Source organism: Tachyglossus aculeatus, chromosome 10 (genome assembly GCF_015852505.1).
Source record: "Tachyglossus aculeatus isolate mTacAcu1 chromosome 10, mTacAcu1.pri, whole genome shotgun sequence".
Taxonomy (NCBI): domain Eukaryota; kingdom Metazoa; phylum Chordata; class Mammalia; order Monotremata; family Tachyglossidae; genus Tachyglossus; species Tachyglossus aculeatus.
The window spans coordinates 6,572,257-6,588,333 of record NC_052075.1 but is presented as its reverse complement, the minus strand read 5'-3'; the positions used below and the strand labels follow the sequence as shown (position 1 = coordinate 6,588,333).

Here is a 16,077-nt window from a genome sequence, read left to right as displayed (position 1 = left end):
AACTATTTGGTCTACCCCCACAGACCTCCACTTTGTCTCCCAGAATCTTTATGAGATCATTTTAGCTTCATTGAAAAACGGTGGGATGCTACAGAGCTGTTAAAATATTTACAATTGTTTGCTGTCTTAAAAGGCAGAAAAATTTCTTAACCCACACTATTTAGGCGAGATACATATTTTCAGTTTTCATATGGCGTGTGGCTAGCAGGAAGGTAAGCGATCTGCTTTGAAAAGTTGGCAATACTGCAAAGATTACTTGGTAGCCCTCTTTGCAACCTGTATCCTTAGATATAACAGAATCAGAGTCGTCATTATTTCAAGTGAAAGCAGAAGCAAATTATCAAATTTGTTAAACATTTAACTGGAAAATTTTCAAGAAGTAATAGGTAAGGTCCTGTAATCCCTGTTTCCATTTAAACCTAATTGTCTCAGCCCAAATAGATTGATCTTTCAGGGCCTTGGAAGTTTTCCCTGGAATTGCTTTCTCTCTCTCTTTCTCTCCCCTACATTTTTCCTCCATCAGTAGTATTTATTGAGCACTTACTGTGTACAGAGCACTGTACTAAATGCTTGGGAAAGTACAGTACCTTAGAATTTGTAGATGAAATCCCTGCCCACACCGGGCTTACAGTCTATGCAGGGAGACTGTCAGTAAGTAAATTACAGATAGGGGAAATTGTAGAGTAGAAGTGCTGTGGTCTGGGGTGAATTTCAAAGTACATAGTAGTCTATTCTCATCGGAGAATTCCTTTTCCTATCAGTTCTACCTTTATTTGGGTCCATTGTAAATCTTACCCACTCACTTCTTGAGGGCATTGCTGTTTATAGGCTGTTGTCCTCCAGAAGCAGAGGCATCCAATTTTCTTAAAAGGTTATTTAGTGTTAACCTAAATTTAGCTTCATTCAGTTTGGTTGTTGGCCCAAAGAGGGTTTTTCCCTTAAGGAGAGATGTAATAAAACAGTTCCACTGAAAGATCCTTGAGAGCAGGGCTTCCTGCCTTCCAAATCTATTGTATCCTCCTAAGCACTGAAGAACCACACTCTGCACAAAGTCAGTGCTTAGTAAATCCCACTGATTGATTGATTGGTTGACTTGCAGATGCATATTTTCACCCTCTTAATCCGATTGCGCAGCTATCTTGGGTAACTGGTGTTAACGGAAGAAATAGAAACATTTGGATGGGTGACAGCTTGGTCAGATTACCTAGAGTCATTTTGCCAAAGTCACCGGGAAGGCACCGACCTGTCTGTCCTTAAACCCCGAGAAACAGAAGAGTCAGGTGTTGCCCCGCTTTCCGAAAGGGACAGGACCTTTCCCATCCTTACGGGCTCAGGAGGCACCTTTGCTCCAGTAAACTTTACCACTTCCTTCTACTCTCTGGACCCTCCACCACGTTTCTCCTTCCTCCCACGCTTCGGCTGGTGGGGAGTGTGACTAGAATAATGAGACAAGATGCCGTGCGGGCAGAATGGCAGAAACAGCAAAACCTTTGGCACATACCCCTTCCCCTGTGGCCTTTTTTGAAATAGCACAAGGAAAGGAATCTGCCTATGCCCGTCCTAAGATGATTCACAAAAGCCACCACAGACATTATTCGGTCACATGTGACCAGGAGGGATTAGTGCGATTCTGGTTCTGCCGGAACTATATTAGGGAAGCTGGGATTATGTTTCTCCTTCTGGCTTTTCAAGGCTACTTAAAGTTGGAGAAGCTCCAGCAACTCAGCTGGGAACTGCTGGAGCTGAAGGGGAATCACTGGGATCTCCCCCAAAGGGTATGGAGACGTCCCAGATCCACCCACCAAACTTCCAGGGAGACTGATCACAGAGTATTCTCCCCCTTTTAGACTGTGAGCCCACTGTTGGGTAGGGACTGTCTCTATATGTTGCCAATTTGTACTTCCCAAGCGCTTAGTACAGTGCTCTGCACACAGTAAGCGCTCAATAAATACGATTGGTGATGATGATGATGATGGAGAGGGCAAGATGAGGTGGGTCAGAGACTTCTACTTCCCTTTGCCCCACGGCTGTTTATTGTGTTCCTTTCTTTTTTTTTTTTTTTTTGGTATGGTCAGTCAGTCGTATTTTTTGAGCGCTTACCGTGTGCAGAGCACTGTACTGAGCGCTTGGGAGAGTACAGTATAACAATAACAGGCACATTCCCTGCCCACAACGAGTTTACAGTCTAGAGAGGGAGACAGACATTTTTGTTAAGCACTTACTACGTGACAGGCCATGTACTGAGTACTGGTAGACACAAGCTGATCAAGTTGACACCGTCCATGCCCCCCATTAGATGAGGTAACGGAGGCAACCGTGAAGTGACTTGCCCAAGGTCGCCCAGCAGACACGTGGCTCTAACCCAGCTCCTTCTGACTCCCAAGCCTGTGCCGTCTCCGCTAGGCCAGGCTGCTTCCATCATGCTGCCTTTCCGTCGGGTAACTGGATTGGTTATTCAATCAATCAATCAATCAATCGTATTTATTGAGCGTTTACTGTGTGCAGAGCACTGTACTAAGTGCTTGGGAAGTACAGGTTGGCAACATATAGAGACAGTCCCTACCCAACAGTGGGCTCACAGTCTAAAAGGGGGAGACAGAGAACAAAACCAAACATACCAACAAAATAAAATAAATAGAATAGATATGTACAAGTAAAATAAATAAATAGACTAATAAATATGTACAAACATATATACGTGCTGTGGGGAAGGGAAGGAGGTAAGATGGGGGGGATGGAGAGGAGGGGGAGAGGAAGGAAGGGGCTCAGTCTGGGAAGGCCTCCTGGAGGAGGTGAGCTCTCAGTAGGGCCTTGAAGGGAGGAGGAGAGCTAGCTTGGCCTACCAGCTAACTCCATTGTACTCACCCAAGCGCTCAGAACAGTGCCCTGCACTGCACAGTAAGCACTCGATAAATACCGTGATTGATTTGATTGTTAATTTGCTTCTTGACAGGCTGACAGTTTGAAAGGAGTGGTTCCCCAGTTGGGGGGGTCCAGATACTCTGGGATCAAGTTGAAGTTCTGGGAAGCTTCTCTGATTCCTCATTGCACCTCGGCTTCCGAGCTGCCCGGCTTGTGCTGAAACTCTGGGGCAACAGGGGAGCTAGGGAGGAGGACGGTAGGCACCACAGAACTAATAACTGGTGCCATGCCTGCCAGCTTCAGGTAAGGAAGTTGAGTTGCCCCTTGACCTCATCTGATCCATCCAACGGCTGCTGTCTTCAGTATAAATCAGATCAGTTACAGTTCCTCTTTCCCACCTGGTCACAGTCTAGAAGCGAGCGAGCCCATTTCACAGATGAGGAAACTGAGGCCCACAGAAGTCAAGGTCACGGCAGTGGCGGGGGCAGGACCAGACTGTAAGCTGTTTGCGGGCAGGGAGTGTGTTTATTGGTCTGTTGTACAGTGCTTTGCACACAGGAAGCGCTCAATAAATCCGATTGAATGACTAGAAGCAGCGTGGCTCAGTGGAAAGAGCCCGGGCTTTGGAGTCAGAGGTCACGGGTTCAAATCCACTTGTCAGCTGTGTGACTTTGGGCAAGTCACTTCACTTCTCTGGGCCTCAGTTCCCTCAACTGTAAAATGGGGATAAAGACTGTGAGCCCCGCCGTGGGACAACCTGATCACCTTGTAACCTCCTCAGTGCTTAGAACAGTGCTTTGCACATAGTAAGCACTTAATAAATGCCATTATTATTATTAGAACCTGATTCCCATCCTGAGCTCTCTTCATCAGGCCACGCCGCCCCTCCTGATCCTCTGTAGCTATTTTCCTCCCCGGGGGCATTTAGGGCAAGAGGAGAAGCATAAAGTGACATACAGCCACAGTAAGAAACAGTTGCTCTGGGAGAGGAGAGGTCATCTCAGCCTTTACTAATCAATCCATGGTATTTATTGAGCACTTATTGTGTGCAGAGCACTGAAGCACTTGGAAGAGTACAGTCGACCAGGGGTCTTCTCTGATAGCTGCCACGGGCTTTGTAAAACCTGAGACAGGGCAAAGAAAGGGCGAATCCCAGCTGACAGTGAAGTTACAAGAGAGATTTACCGGAGTGTGAATGAGCAAGCATGTGTTCAGGCAATCTCCCCCGGCTCTCCCATCTTTTTGAGTAGGACACTCAGTTAGCAGTTCATTCAAAGCTTCTGCGCTATCGCCCATACAATTCATAAGCACTACTTAGTTCCAACAGTCGTTTGGTCTTTTGACAGTCAAAACGTATCCATGTTTTTGCTGTCCAATTTTAGATTCTAAGTTCCTAGAGATCTGGGGCCATGCCGATCGACTTACTTTGAACAGTGCCATGTTAGGTTCCATTTTAGGAGCAGTTTCCGTATGAAAGACGATGAAAGCGGGGGTGAGGAAAATGAGAAACTTTGAAATACTGCTAAGTTTTCAGGCCAGTTCAATTTTCATGACCTTTTGCTAAAGGTCATGGACTGTGGCAAGTGACAAGTCTCTACTGATTTTAGGTCGCGATTGTGGTTGAGTAGATTTGATGACAGAATAACGGTTCTAAGGCCTTTTAGTAAGTGGCTTTCAGGGTGAAATGAATTGCAGAATCTGGTTTGAATGAGAATGCTTCACACAATTCCTCATTCAGTACTGGTTAAATAATCTTTGTGATTGTAAATGTGTTCAGGGTTTTTTTCTGGATATAGTGCTCATTTTAAAAACCACTACTTAAAGTTCCTTATATTATAACATTAATAAGTAATGCCACCTGGGATATTTTTGATGTATTATTTTGAAGGGCCTTCTGAAAGTAGAGATGGAGGAACTGGAAAAGAGAAAAATGTTCTGAGAAACCGGTAGTTGAAATTTAGGGAGAGCTAGACTGTAAGCTCATTGTGGGCAGGGAACATATCTACCAGTTCTGTTCTGTTGTACACTCACAAGCGCTTAGTACAGTGCTCTGCCCGCAGTAAGTGCTCAGTGAATATCATTGATTGATTGAATCTTAAACCATGAAGAGTAATTTGCACAATTACAATTTCTGTCTACTTTTCAAATGTGGTTTGTTCTTTTCAGATCCTCTTCAGAGAATTTGGAATAGAGTAAGAATAGAAATTGCTTCTAAAGCTGTATTTGTACAGTAGTGTTGACCACTTTTTTATGGCATTTATTAAACGCTTACTATGTGCAAAGCACTGTTCTAAGCACTGGGGAGTGGGGAGGTTACTAGGTGATCAGGTTGTCCCACGGGGGGTTCACAGTCTTAATCCCCATTTTACAGATGAGGTAACTGAGGCACAGAGAAGTTCAGTGACTTGCCCAAAGTCACACAGCTGACAAGTGGCAGAGCTGGGATTTGAACCCATGACCTCTGACTCCAAAGCCCGTGCTCTTTCCACTGAGCCACGTGGGTAAAGTAATAGAGAGCGAACGTGTTCTTTTCAATGAGATTATTAGTACCAGGAAAGGAAATTCTTCACTTTTTGCATGGAAAATTTTAATGAAAGCAAATAAGAAGAGTTGCAAAGCGGAAATTGCTTATTTTTGTAGTCACAGCCTTGTAACTTTCTGTTTCTCGGTTGATGAGCGAGCAGTTAGTCACTCTGCATTGAATAGGTTTCATTTCAGCTTTGTAAGATGGAGTGGGGCGAACATTTCCAGTAACATTATACCAGTTCTTGAGTTGGCAATATAGAATCCAAGTCGTGATGTATGACATACAAAAATCGTAATCACAGAGTTTACAAAGTCTCATTTCTTCAGAATAGCAAAATGTGAATCCATGCAGTAAACAACTGCTTATAAAATCATCTATACTGTCACTGAAGAAGCTGTTCCTACAAAGTGGTTAATAACCAGGAGATAAGTTTCTAGCGAATATCTGAAAACTCTTTCACTGGTCCATTTTGATGGTCTATTCCATTCTTATATCTTGCCTTTTGGTATTCGAGAGAAATAAAGTGTTCCATCCCTAGTGATAATCTTCATATTTTCAAGTCGGGGCTTGATTCATTATCTTCCAAACTACATGATGGTGCAGGTGGCCTTTATATTGGAAAGGACTCAGATTATTCAGTGGAGCAAATTGGTGCCAGAAAAGTATTCTGATTACTTAAAATGAATATGTTTATGTTATCCCATTCTCTTATCTAATGCATTACCTGTATGTTTTTTTCTAGATCTTCCTCAGAACTGTGATCCTAACATTCCCCTAGTTGCTCAGGAATTAATGAAAAAGATGATACGTCAGTTTGCAATTGAGTACATTTCCAAAAGTGGTAAAATTCAAGAGAATAGAAACGGTTCAGTTGAACCAAGCCTAATATGTAAAGGTATCCAAATGAATCCACCGGAAAACTCCCTTCAGGAAGAACAGGATGGCCCCCTAGACCTCACTGTGAATCGAATGCAAGAACAAAATACTCAGCAAGGTAAGCCTTTCGGAATATCAACTGATGCGATGGTCTCGGGAGCGTGAACCCTGAGTGATTTTCAGTCCTCTACGTATGTGGGGCAGTCAAAATGACAAGTCTGCCCTGCTTCTAGTGAGCAAGTTTTGTTTTTTCCCGAGTGAACACTAGCCAGAATCACAAGCTGCCCACTGGATAACCCCCCCAGACCAGGTCAGGGATGGTATGGATCTCTGGGCACATTTCAGGGAGTTGGGAATTGCCTTGAGGTTTGGGGCTGGACCCCCGATGGCCTTGGAGACAAGCAGTGGCAGCCTGCTGAGGGGGGCTTTTTTATGGTATTTGTTAACCAATCAGTTAATATAGCCCACATGGGACTCCAAATCTTAAGTAGGAGAGAGAACGGGTATTGAATCTCCATTTTGAGGTTGAGAAAACTGAGGCCCGGAGAAGTTAAATGACTTGCCCAGGGCCACACGGCCGGCACGTAGTGGAGACAGGATTAGGACCCGGGTCCTCTGGTGAGCAGGCTTTATCCATTTGGCCACACTGCTTGTCCAGGGGGGCTTGGAGAGGGCGGGGTGCTCCCAGTAGGACAGGTTCTGTTGGAAGGAACCTGTGTGAAGATTGGGAAGTTCTGAAGGCCCCCTGGATTTTCAGGGTGCAAGGGGTTGGAGGGTGGGGTCAAAGGTAGTTCTGTGTTGTCAGCATCATCTGGGCCCTGGTGACCTCCCTGAGGGACAGAGACTGTGTCTAATTCCTACCTGAGTATTCCCTCCCAGCGCTTAGTATGGTGCTCTGCACACAGCAACCGCTTAATAAATACTATACTAACACAAACAGCTACTACTACTAACACAAAGAACTGAGACTTCCAACTAGTGCTAAACGTCAAGTATTCTGGGCCCGCGTGGCTAGATCTCGAGCTCCATGCAATCCACCTGCAGAACCAATGACCTAAGGACGGGTCGTCGTGAAAGGGGCATTGGCATTAGAAGCCAATTAGGATAGAGTAATCAGCGCCAAGTAACCACAGTTGTTTTTTTTTTTAGGTCCTTGTGTAAAGCGTTTAAAAAAAAAAAAACAAGTTATTCCAGTGGGTGAATCTAAATAAACTCTTGAGTGAAATAAGCCCTGGTGTGATACAGTGGAAAGAGCAGGGCTCTGGGAATCAGGACACCTGGGTCCTTGTTCCCGCACTGCAACTATCAAGGAATAAATACCGGCTGGGGGCTCTGCCACCGCTGCTGAAGGGTTTCTGACCGAAGAACCGTGAGGTAGCAGGGCCCCTCTTGAGTGCTTAGCACACAGTAAGTGCTCAATAAATACGATTGATTGAATGAATGATGAGAGCAGCAAGACAACCACCCAGCGTCGGGACTGTGCTCTGGCCACTTTGGCCACAGATGGTTCCTGCATGCATAAAACTTCCTTGTGCCCTTGGCAGTGTGCTGCCACCTACTCCGCGCCCGGGCGGGAGCACGGCTGCCAGGATAAAAGGGTACAAGGGACACTACGCAAACGTGGTGACTCTCACTGACACCAGTTCCTTCACATGGATTCTCCCTTCTGAAATCCCCGGACTGAGGCTTGTCCGTCATCCTCAGCGGGAGACTGGCTCTCATTGTAATGAGATGGCAAGCCATTTAAAGTTTTTCCGCAGGGTGAGCCGCTCGAAAAGTAATATTCCCTAGCGTCGGTTCACCTGGGCATGCAGGAAGTGTGGAGAAAATACATCATTTCCAATTAGATCGTTTTCCCATTTTTTTGTAATTACCCCAACGTCCATTATAGTTGTGCAACTAACAAAATTTGGAGAAACATACCCAACTCCAGTCATCTCTACTTAAATGCGGAGCTTTTTCTCTGCCCTCCTGTGGCTTTGATGCACTTTAGATAGCAAGAGACAAATTTTCCCATCGCGGTAGAAAGCAGGTAAATTGGGAATGTAATCTTTTTTTCCTTGTTGTCTATTTCCTATCTCTCCAAAATCAGGAAGGCTAAGGTTTTGAATGGTGCAACTTCTTTCAGTGGTCTCCTAACAGTGAGCCCTGACCTGCCCAGCTTCCCCAGAGATGCCTGAGGGTGTCTGAGCTCACCTAAGGGCTGAATCCCAGCTTCTTCAGTACAAGTGCCAGGAGACTGTAAGCTCCTCCTCTAGACCGTAAACTCCTTTTGGGCAAGGAGTGTGTCTACCAACTTTAGTGTATTATACTCTCCCAAGCGCTTAGTATAGTGCTCTGCACACAGTTAAGTGCTCATTGAATAGCATTGATTGACAAAATGCCAAACTCCTTTTGGGCAAGGAGTGTGTCTACCAACTCTAGTGTATTGTACTCTCCCAAGCGCTTAGTATAGTGCTCTGCACACAGTAAGTGCTCAGTGAATATCATTGATTGACAAAATGCCAATGAGAACATTTCTTCATGATTCCCTGCCCGTTCTAGGCCCCACAATGTAAGGGAGATAGGAAGGACTTGGAATCAAATGCAAAGACAATGAAAGAATTGGAGGAAAAGACCTATAAAGATTAGCAAAGGAGTGATTTGCCTCGCAGAAGAAACTCCTGAGGTGACTTGGTGAGGTTCGGTGTTTGGCAGGTGCCATTCAAATAGATGTAAGGGTATTCTAGGACTAGCCATTCTCTTCTCCACTGACAGAACCCGCAGGTATGGGCTAAATCTGAAGCCTGCAGGATTATCATAACAGCGTTTCATCATCATCATCATCAATCGTATTTATTGAGCGCTTACTACTAAGCGCTTGGGAAGTACAAATTGGCAACATACAGAGACAGTCCCTACCCAACAGTGGGCTCACAGATGCCCCGTTGTTTGATCGATCCTCTAGGGATCTTTCTGGGGTGAAGAACTTTCTGTTTTTTGCCACCACAGCCGAGGACCCCAGAGTGGTTCAGTTTCGCACATCCACTCCGTCTTGCTCCACCAGAGTCCCACCCCTGCCAGGAAATGGGAGGCGCGTGTCACTGGAGGACCTAGAGCGGTCCGGCCTCCGGAAGGTCACCCACTCAGGAGCCAAGTTCAATCTACCCCCTCCCCTCTCACCAGCCTGAAGACCTTTGGCCTGTGCCCCTGTCTGGCTGAGGAGTGTGTATGAAAAAGCAGGAGCTAGCTTCCCGTGTTAGCGCAGAAGGGGAGGCTCAGATATTAGTGGTCCCCTGTGGCCCTGACGTTGGCCCTTGGGGATCCAAACCCATGTTTCACAGTGGGATATGCGGAGCAGGCTTTGGACTCTCCCACTCTTCCTGGCTGCAGCAGCGAGACCGCGCTCTGCCATTGGGTCTCTCTCCCTCTCGCTCGTCCTCCCGGGACCTACGGCCCATCTCGATGTCTGCCCCATCCCCCAACAGCGTGTTGGATAACCTTTGTCTTTACAACATAATAATAATTACACTATCATGGTGGTATATGTTGGGTACTTACTGTGTGGCAAGCACTGGTCTAAGCATTGGGGGTAGATAAAAGATAATCAGATTGGACACAGTCCCTGTCCCACAAGGGAATCCTAGTCTAAGGGGGAGGGAGGTCAGGTATCGAACCCGCACTGTTTAGATGAGTTAACTGAGGCAGGGAATGGGTCTGCTAATTCTGTTTTATTGTACTCTCCCAAGCGCTTAGTACAATGATCTGCACATAGTAAGCGCTTAGTAAATACCAGTGGTGATGATGATAAATCCAACCCTTCCTTATCTCTGTGAAAGCAAATGGTCAGCAGGTGAATATCCAAAAGAGAATCCGTGTTGTGAATTCACTGATGTGCAGTGTAAAGTCATTTTTTGATGCAGTTATTGACTTCTGAAGACTGGGGTTATTGAAGATCTTCAAAATTATAGTCTAATAACTTCCCTCAGTTTTCCTACGCTGTTAAGGTATTGTCCTTACGTTTTTTTATGAAGCCTGAGTGTGTGAGTTCAGGATGTAGTTGTTGAACTACTGCCAACGTCATCACTAGATGTTGCCACTTGATAATGACGTGTTCTTGCATTTTATATTTTGAATGATATATTTGGCTTCTTAGTTAATTTCCAGAACTGGTAACAGGGTTTGCTCCCAACTATTGTAACTTTTGTAACTGAGTAGATATTATTAGGAAATTTTTGTACTTATTTTGTGCATTTTGTTTCCATATTGTTGGTCTCTCCATCTCAAAGTGCCCCTGGGCTAATCTACTAAACTCTTTGTTGGTTTCAATTCACCCCTTCAAATCTCTTGCAACTCTCAGCTTTCCTAAACTCTTTTTAATCTCATTTTATTTTACATCTTCTCAAATTTCTCAGAGCCTTCACTTTTCCCTGTTACTGTGTCTTTGGTTTCCATGCATGCCCGTATCTTTATTATTTTCCTCACCACTGTTTTCACTGTTTGTTTAATTATAATTGTTGCCTACTTCCCTAGCCGAGTTGTAGTCGAGGCTCAAAGCCCAGATTTCCTCCTGGTATAATACGTCACCAAATTGACACTTCTAGTTTGGCTTCTAAGTTATTTTAATTCAGTCCTCGTGGCCGGTGGTCATTTTTCATTTTGCTCTCCAAAGCTGTTTGATCCAAGCCAGCCCAGAAGATGCTTTTGCTTATTTGTTCAGATCCTGGAGAAGATTCTTTTCTTGCCTGTTTACCCTTCATCAATCTGCTTCTGATTGAGCGATCTCTGTGTGCAGATGACTGTACTACGTATAATAGAATAGAGTTGGTAGACACATTCCCTGCCCACAACAAGGTTACAGTCTAGAGGATCCTCCAGTGTTAAGAGAAGAGCAGAGGATAATAATAATAATTTAATAAATTTGGTATTTGTTAAGCGCTTACTATGTGCCAGGCACGGTTCTAAGCGCTGAGGGGGATACAGGGTAATCAGAATGTCCCATGCGGGGCTCACAGTCATAATCCCCATTTGACAGATGAGGGAACTGAGGCCTAGAGAAGTTAGGTGACTGGCCCAAAGCCAAAGCTGACAAGGGGTGGAGCCGGGATTAGAACCCACGACCTCTTACTTCCAAGCCCGGGCTCTTTCCACTGAGCCACGCTGCTTCTCTGGAGAAGAGCCCTGGCTCCAGAGTGGCTCCCTAGAAGCCCGCTTTCCTCCAGGAGCCGCTCCTGCTACTTAAACGGCTATGACACCTCCTCCGTCACCACTGGCATGGTGCCAGGGCAAGAAGTGGTGTGGAGACACTGACGTCCCCCCACCCACCACCATCATCATCATCATCATCATCATCAATCGTATTTATTGAGCGCTTACTATGTGCAGAGCACCGTACTAAGCGCTTGGGAAGTACAAATTGGCAACATATAGAGACGGTCCCTACGCACCACAGAGCTCACACCAGCTCAGGGGTTCCAGAGCTGACTTTCGGAGGCTGGGCCCTGCAGCCTTGGGGGCAGCGGCCATAACAAAAAAGCTTTCACCTGGACCTGCAGGCTGAGAACAAAAGATGGAGCCACCCTTTTTCCGTTCAGTGGGGCAGGTAACAACTAGAGCTGTCCTCCCCCTCAGGGGGATTTGCACCTATGAGGGCTGAATGAACTATAGACATTAGAAAGGGAGTCGGGGAGGAAAGGACAAACTCAGGGTATGCATTTGTCACCCCCCTGTTACAGCCCTTTATTGATGTTCTTCCTCTAGACTATAATAATAATAATAATAATGGCATTTATGAAGCGCTTACTATGTGCCAAGCACTGTTCTAAGCGCTGAGGAGGTTACAAGGTGATCAGGTTGTCCCACAGGGGGCTCACAGTCTTAATCCCCATTTTACAGATGAGGGAACTGAAGCCCAGAGAAGTGACTTGCCCAAAGTCACACAGCTGATAATAGGTGGAGCCGGGATTTGAACCCATGACCCCTGACTCCAAAGCCCGTGCTCTTTCCACTGAGCCACGCTGCATCTCTATAAGCCCATGGGTGGGGAATGTGGCCATTTATATTGTTGTATTTTCTCTCCCAAGCACCTGATACAGTGGTCTGCACACAGTGAGTGCTCAATGGATGCGATTGACTGACTCACATGCAAAATAACGATGAATTGGCGAAGCATGGGGGCTTTGTTTTGTTCTAAACCCACCTTTCCTCTTCTCCCATTCCCTTCTGTGTCGCCCTGACTTACTCCCTTTTATTCATCCCCTCTCCCACCCCACAGCCCTTATGTACACATCCGTAATGTTTATTTCTATTAATGTCTGTCTCCCCCTCTAGACAGTAAGCTCGTTATGGGCAGGGAATCTGTCTATTTATTGTTATATTGCACTCTCCCAAGCGCTTAGTACATTGCTCTGCCCACAGTAAATGCTCAGTACAGTCGAATGAGTGAATAAATGAAAATGGCTTGCATCCAATTAAACACAGAATGAAAATTCTGTTGCTCAGAAAAAGAATCCAGCAAGGACTAGATACTTGAGCATTCGGGATTTTGGAGGTTGTCCTAACCAAGGGTTAGGGATAGAGGAAGTAGATAAACCCTTGAGAACCAGGACAGGGATTAGAAAGCCCTGTGACTGGCTTTAAGAAAATCTAGGAGGAAGAGGACCCAAACGTCCAGCCCCGTGCCCAAACCCTATACAGTCGTCTGCTTTAAAGACTAGTGTGAAGTTTTGTGCTAAGTGAGGAATTCGCTTTGGGTAGATGTTTGAGTTTTGAGATTTTTCACAACTTAAAAATATTTCGATGTGTATTTGCAAACACTGTGTACTAAAGTACATTAATTATATAATAATAATGCTATTTGTGAAATGCTTACTATGTGCAAAGCACTGTTCTAAGCGCTGGGGGGATACCAGGTGATCAGGTTGTCCCACGTGGGGGTCACAGTCTTAATCTCCATTTTCCAGATGAGGTAACTGCGGCACAGAGAAGTTAAGTGACTTGCCCAAAGACACAAAGCTGACAAGTGGCGGGGCCGGGATTAGAATCCATGACCTCTGATTCCCAAGCCTGCACTCTTTCCACTGAGCCACGCTAGTTCTCTGTAGCTCTCTGTGTGTAGAAACAAGTGTTTAGAGGGGGTGGTATTAATAAAAAAAAACTCTGAATGCTGAATTCCTCTCCCCCTCGTCCCCCTCTCCATTCCCCCGTCTTACCTCCTTCCCTTCCCCACAACACCTGTATTTATGTATGTATGTTTGTACATATTTATTACTCTTTATTTATTTTGCTTGTACCTATCTATTCTATTTATTTTATTTTGTTAGTATGTTTTGTTTTGTTCCCTGTCTCCCCCTTCTAGACTGTGAGCCCACTGTTGGGTAGGGACTGTCGCTATATGTTGCCAACTTGTACTTCCCAAGCAGTTAGTACAGTGCTCTGCACACAGTAAGCGCTCAATAAATACGATTGATTGATTGATTAATTGATACAGATCTCCCAGAAACAGGAAGTACCCTTGTATGCCTCTCCCCAGGTGGCTGTTTATTCTAGGGTCTCTAAATATTCATTCATTCAGTCGTATTTATTGAGCGCTTACTGTGTGCTTGGGAGAGTACAATACAGCATTTTGCAAACACATTCCCTGCCCATAATGAGCTTACAGTGTAGAGCAGGGGAGACTATGGTTAATATTAATAAATTACAGATATAAACGTAAGTGCTGTGGGGCTGGAAGGGGGTGATGCACAAGGGAGTTGGAGAAGAGGAAAGGGAAGACCTCTTGGAGGAGATGTGCCTTCAATAAGGCTTTGAAGCGGGGGAGAGTAATTGTCAGATTTGAGGCGGGAGTACGTTCCGGGCCAGAGGCAAGGTGTGGGCCAGGGATCGGCAGTGAGATAGATGAGATGGAGGCCCAGTGAGAAGGATAACATTAGAGGAGCGAAGTGTGTGGGCTGGATTGTAGTGGGAGAATAACAAGGTGAAGTAGGAGGGGGCGAGGTGATGGAAGGCTTTAAAGCCAACGGTGAGGAGTTTTTATTGACGCAAAGGTGGGTGGACAACCAGTGGGAGTTTCTTGAGGAGTGGGGAATCACGTCCCCAGCGTTTTTGTAGAAAAATGATCCGAGCAGCAGAGTGAAGTATGGACTGGAGTGGGGAGAGGCGGGAGGCTGGGAGGTCAGCAAGGAGGCTGATGCAGTAATCCAGGAGGGATAGGACCAGTGATTGTGTCCACGTGGTAACAGTTTGGATGGAGAGCAAAGGGAGGATTTAGCAATCCCTTATTCTAGGGTCTCTAAATATTCATTCATTCAGTCGCATTTATTGAGCGCTTACTGTGTGCTTGGGAGAGTACAGTACAGCATTATGCAAACACATTCCCTGCCCCTAATGAGTTTACAGTGTAGAGCAGGGGAGACAGACGTTAATATTAATAAATTACAGATATAAACGTAAGTGCTGTGGGGCTGGAAGGGGGTGATGCACAAGGGAGTTGGAGAAGAGGAAAGGGAAGACCTCTTGGAGGAGATTATCTATTTATTTATCTTGTACATATCTATTCTATTTATTTAATTTTGTTAGTATGTTTGGTTTTGTTCTCTGTCTCCCCGTTTTAGACTGTGAGCCCACTGTTGGGTAGGGACCGTCTCTATGTTGCCAACTTGTACTTCCCAAGCGCTTAGTACAGTGCTCTGCACACAGTAAGCGCTCAGTAAATACGATTGATTGATTGAGTTTGCAAGTGCTCTGTGCGCACAGATGTCTTAGAATGGGAATTAGGGGAGAAGTAACGAGCGGGGTACAGTCTGTGGAGGTTGTGTTATGTGACTTTACTTTTCATGACGCTCCTGCTGTAATCTTTTCCTGTCAACAGTACATTTCAGTTCTCACTAAGCATGGAAACTAAGTAAGGACCGAAGTCTGTTTAAATGTGTTGTAAAATACTTTTCTTTTTAAAAATGTTAGGAGATGGAGTGCTAGATCTCTCTACAAAGAAAACCAGCACAAGATCCGAAGAGTCATCACGTGACCCATCTTCTGAGAATTCAATGACTGGGTAAGCTGCATCTAGGAAACAATTCTTAGTTAATCTCTGAAACATCGCTGAAGGCAAAGATTTTTCTGTGGTTTCTATGCTCGTGTAATGTTATATTTTTCTAGCGTTTTTGCCACTCATTAACGTGTCTGTATAGTATCACACCTTTCATTTGTCCTTTCCTTTCTTTCTTTTTTACTCTTTCTGTTAAAGAAAAGTTGAAAAGTTTTCAGAACAATCACCAAACTTTAGTTCATGTTGTTAAAAATGAACTACCAACAACGTAAAATACCAATTTCAAACAGAGGAGACTGGAAAATTTCCATTAATTCTTCCATACTTAATTTAGGGCACATCTCGAACAGAAAGAGTTAGCCTCCAGCTGTAAAGTTTTAAAATAACACGACCGAGTTTGAAACGTACTGTTCCGTATCGAATAGTCCTTAATGGAAGACAGCTCATAGTGGTTATATCCGGTTCTGTCTGGGGTGTGTGGTGGTGACAGCGAGCTGCTTAATGTGGACTCCATTCAGCAGTAACCATGAACTGTCCATCCATGTCCTGAAAGCTGCCATGACATTAATTTAAAGAACTGAAAATGCAGTGCCGTTCTGTCGGATTCTGTCGTTTATTCTTGCATCATCTTCCCATTCGGTAGCCGTAGCGGCAGGTCCCTTTCTGTCCCTCGTACATCGTAAAATACCGGACGGGGTCGATTAGGAGTGGGCAGGAATCACAGCAGGAACATCTGTGGGGCTAATACGTACTTGGAAGGTGACGATACACTCTAATTAGAAAGAGC

General features: G+C 45.1%; 1 protein-coding gene across 6 annotated transcripts in view; it reads left to right on the top strand.

Annotated features, from left to right (window-relative positions):
- LCORL (ligand dependent nuclear receptor corepressor like) overlaps positions 1–16,077 on the top strand; it is a 101,597-nt gene that overhangs the window by 73,125 nt on the left and 12,395 nt on the right. For all 6 annotated transcript variants that reach the window (XM_038752186.1, XM_038752191.1, XM_038752190.1 and 3 more), the window contains 2 exons: positions 6,132–6,383; positions 15,206–15,296. In XM_038752186.1, coding sequence (XP_038608114.1) covers positions 6,132–6,383; positions 15,206–15,296 — 343 coding nt within the window. The remainder of the gene's footprint in view (positions 1–6,131; positions 6,384–15,205; positions 15,297–16,077) is intronic.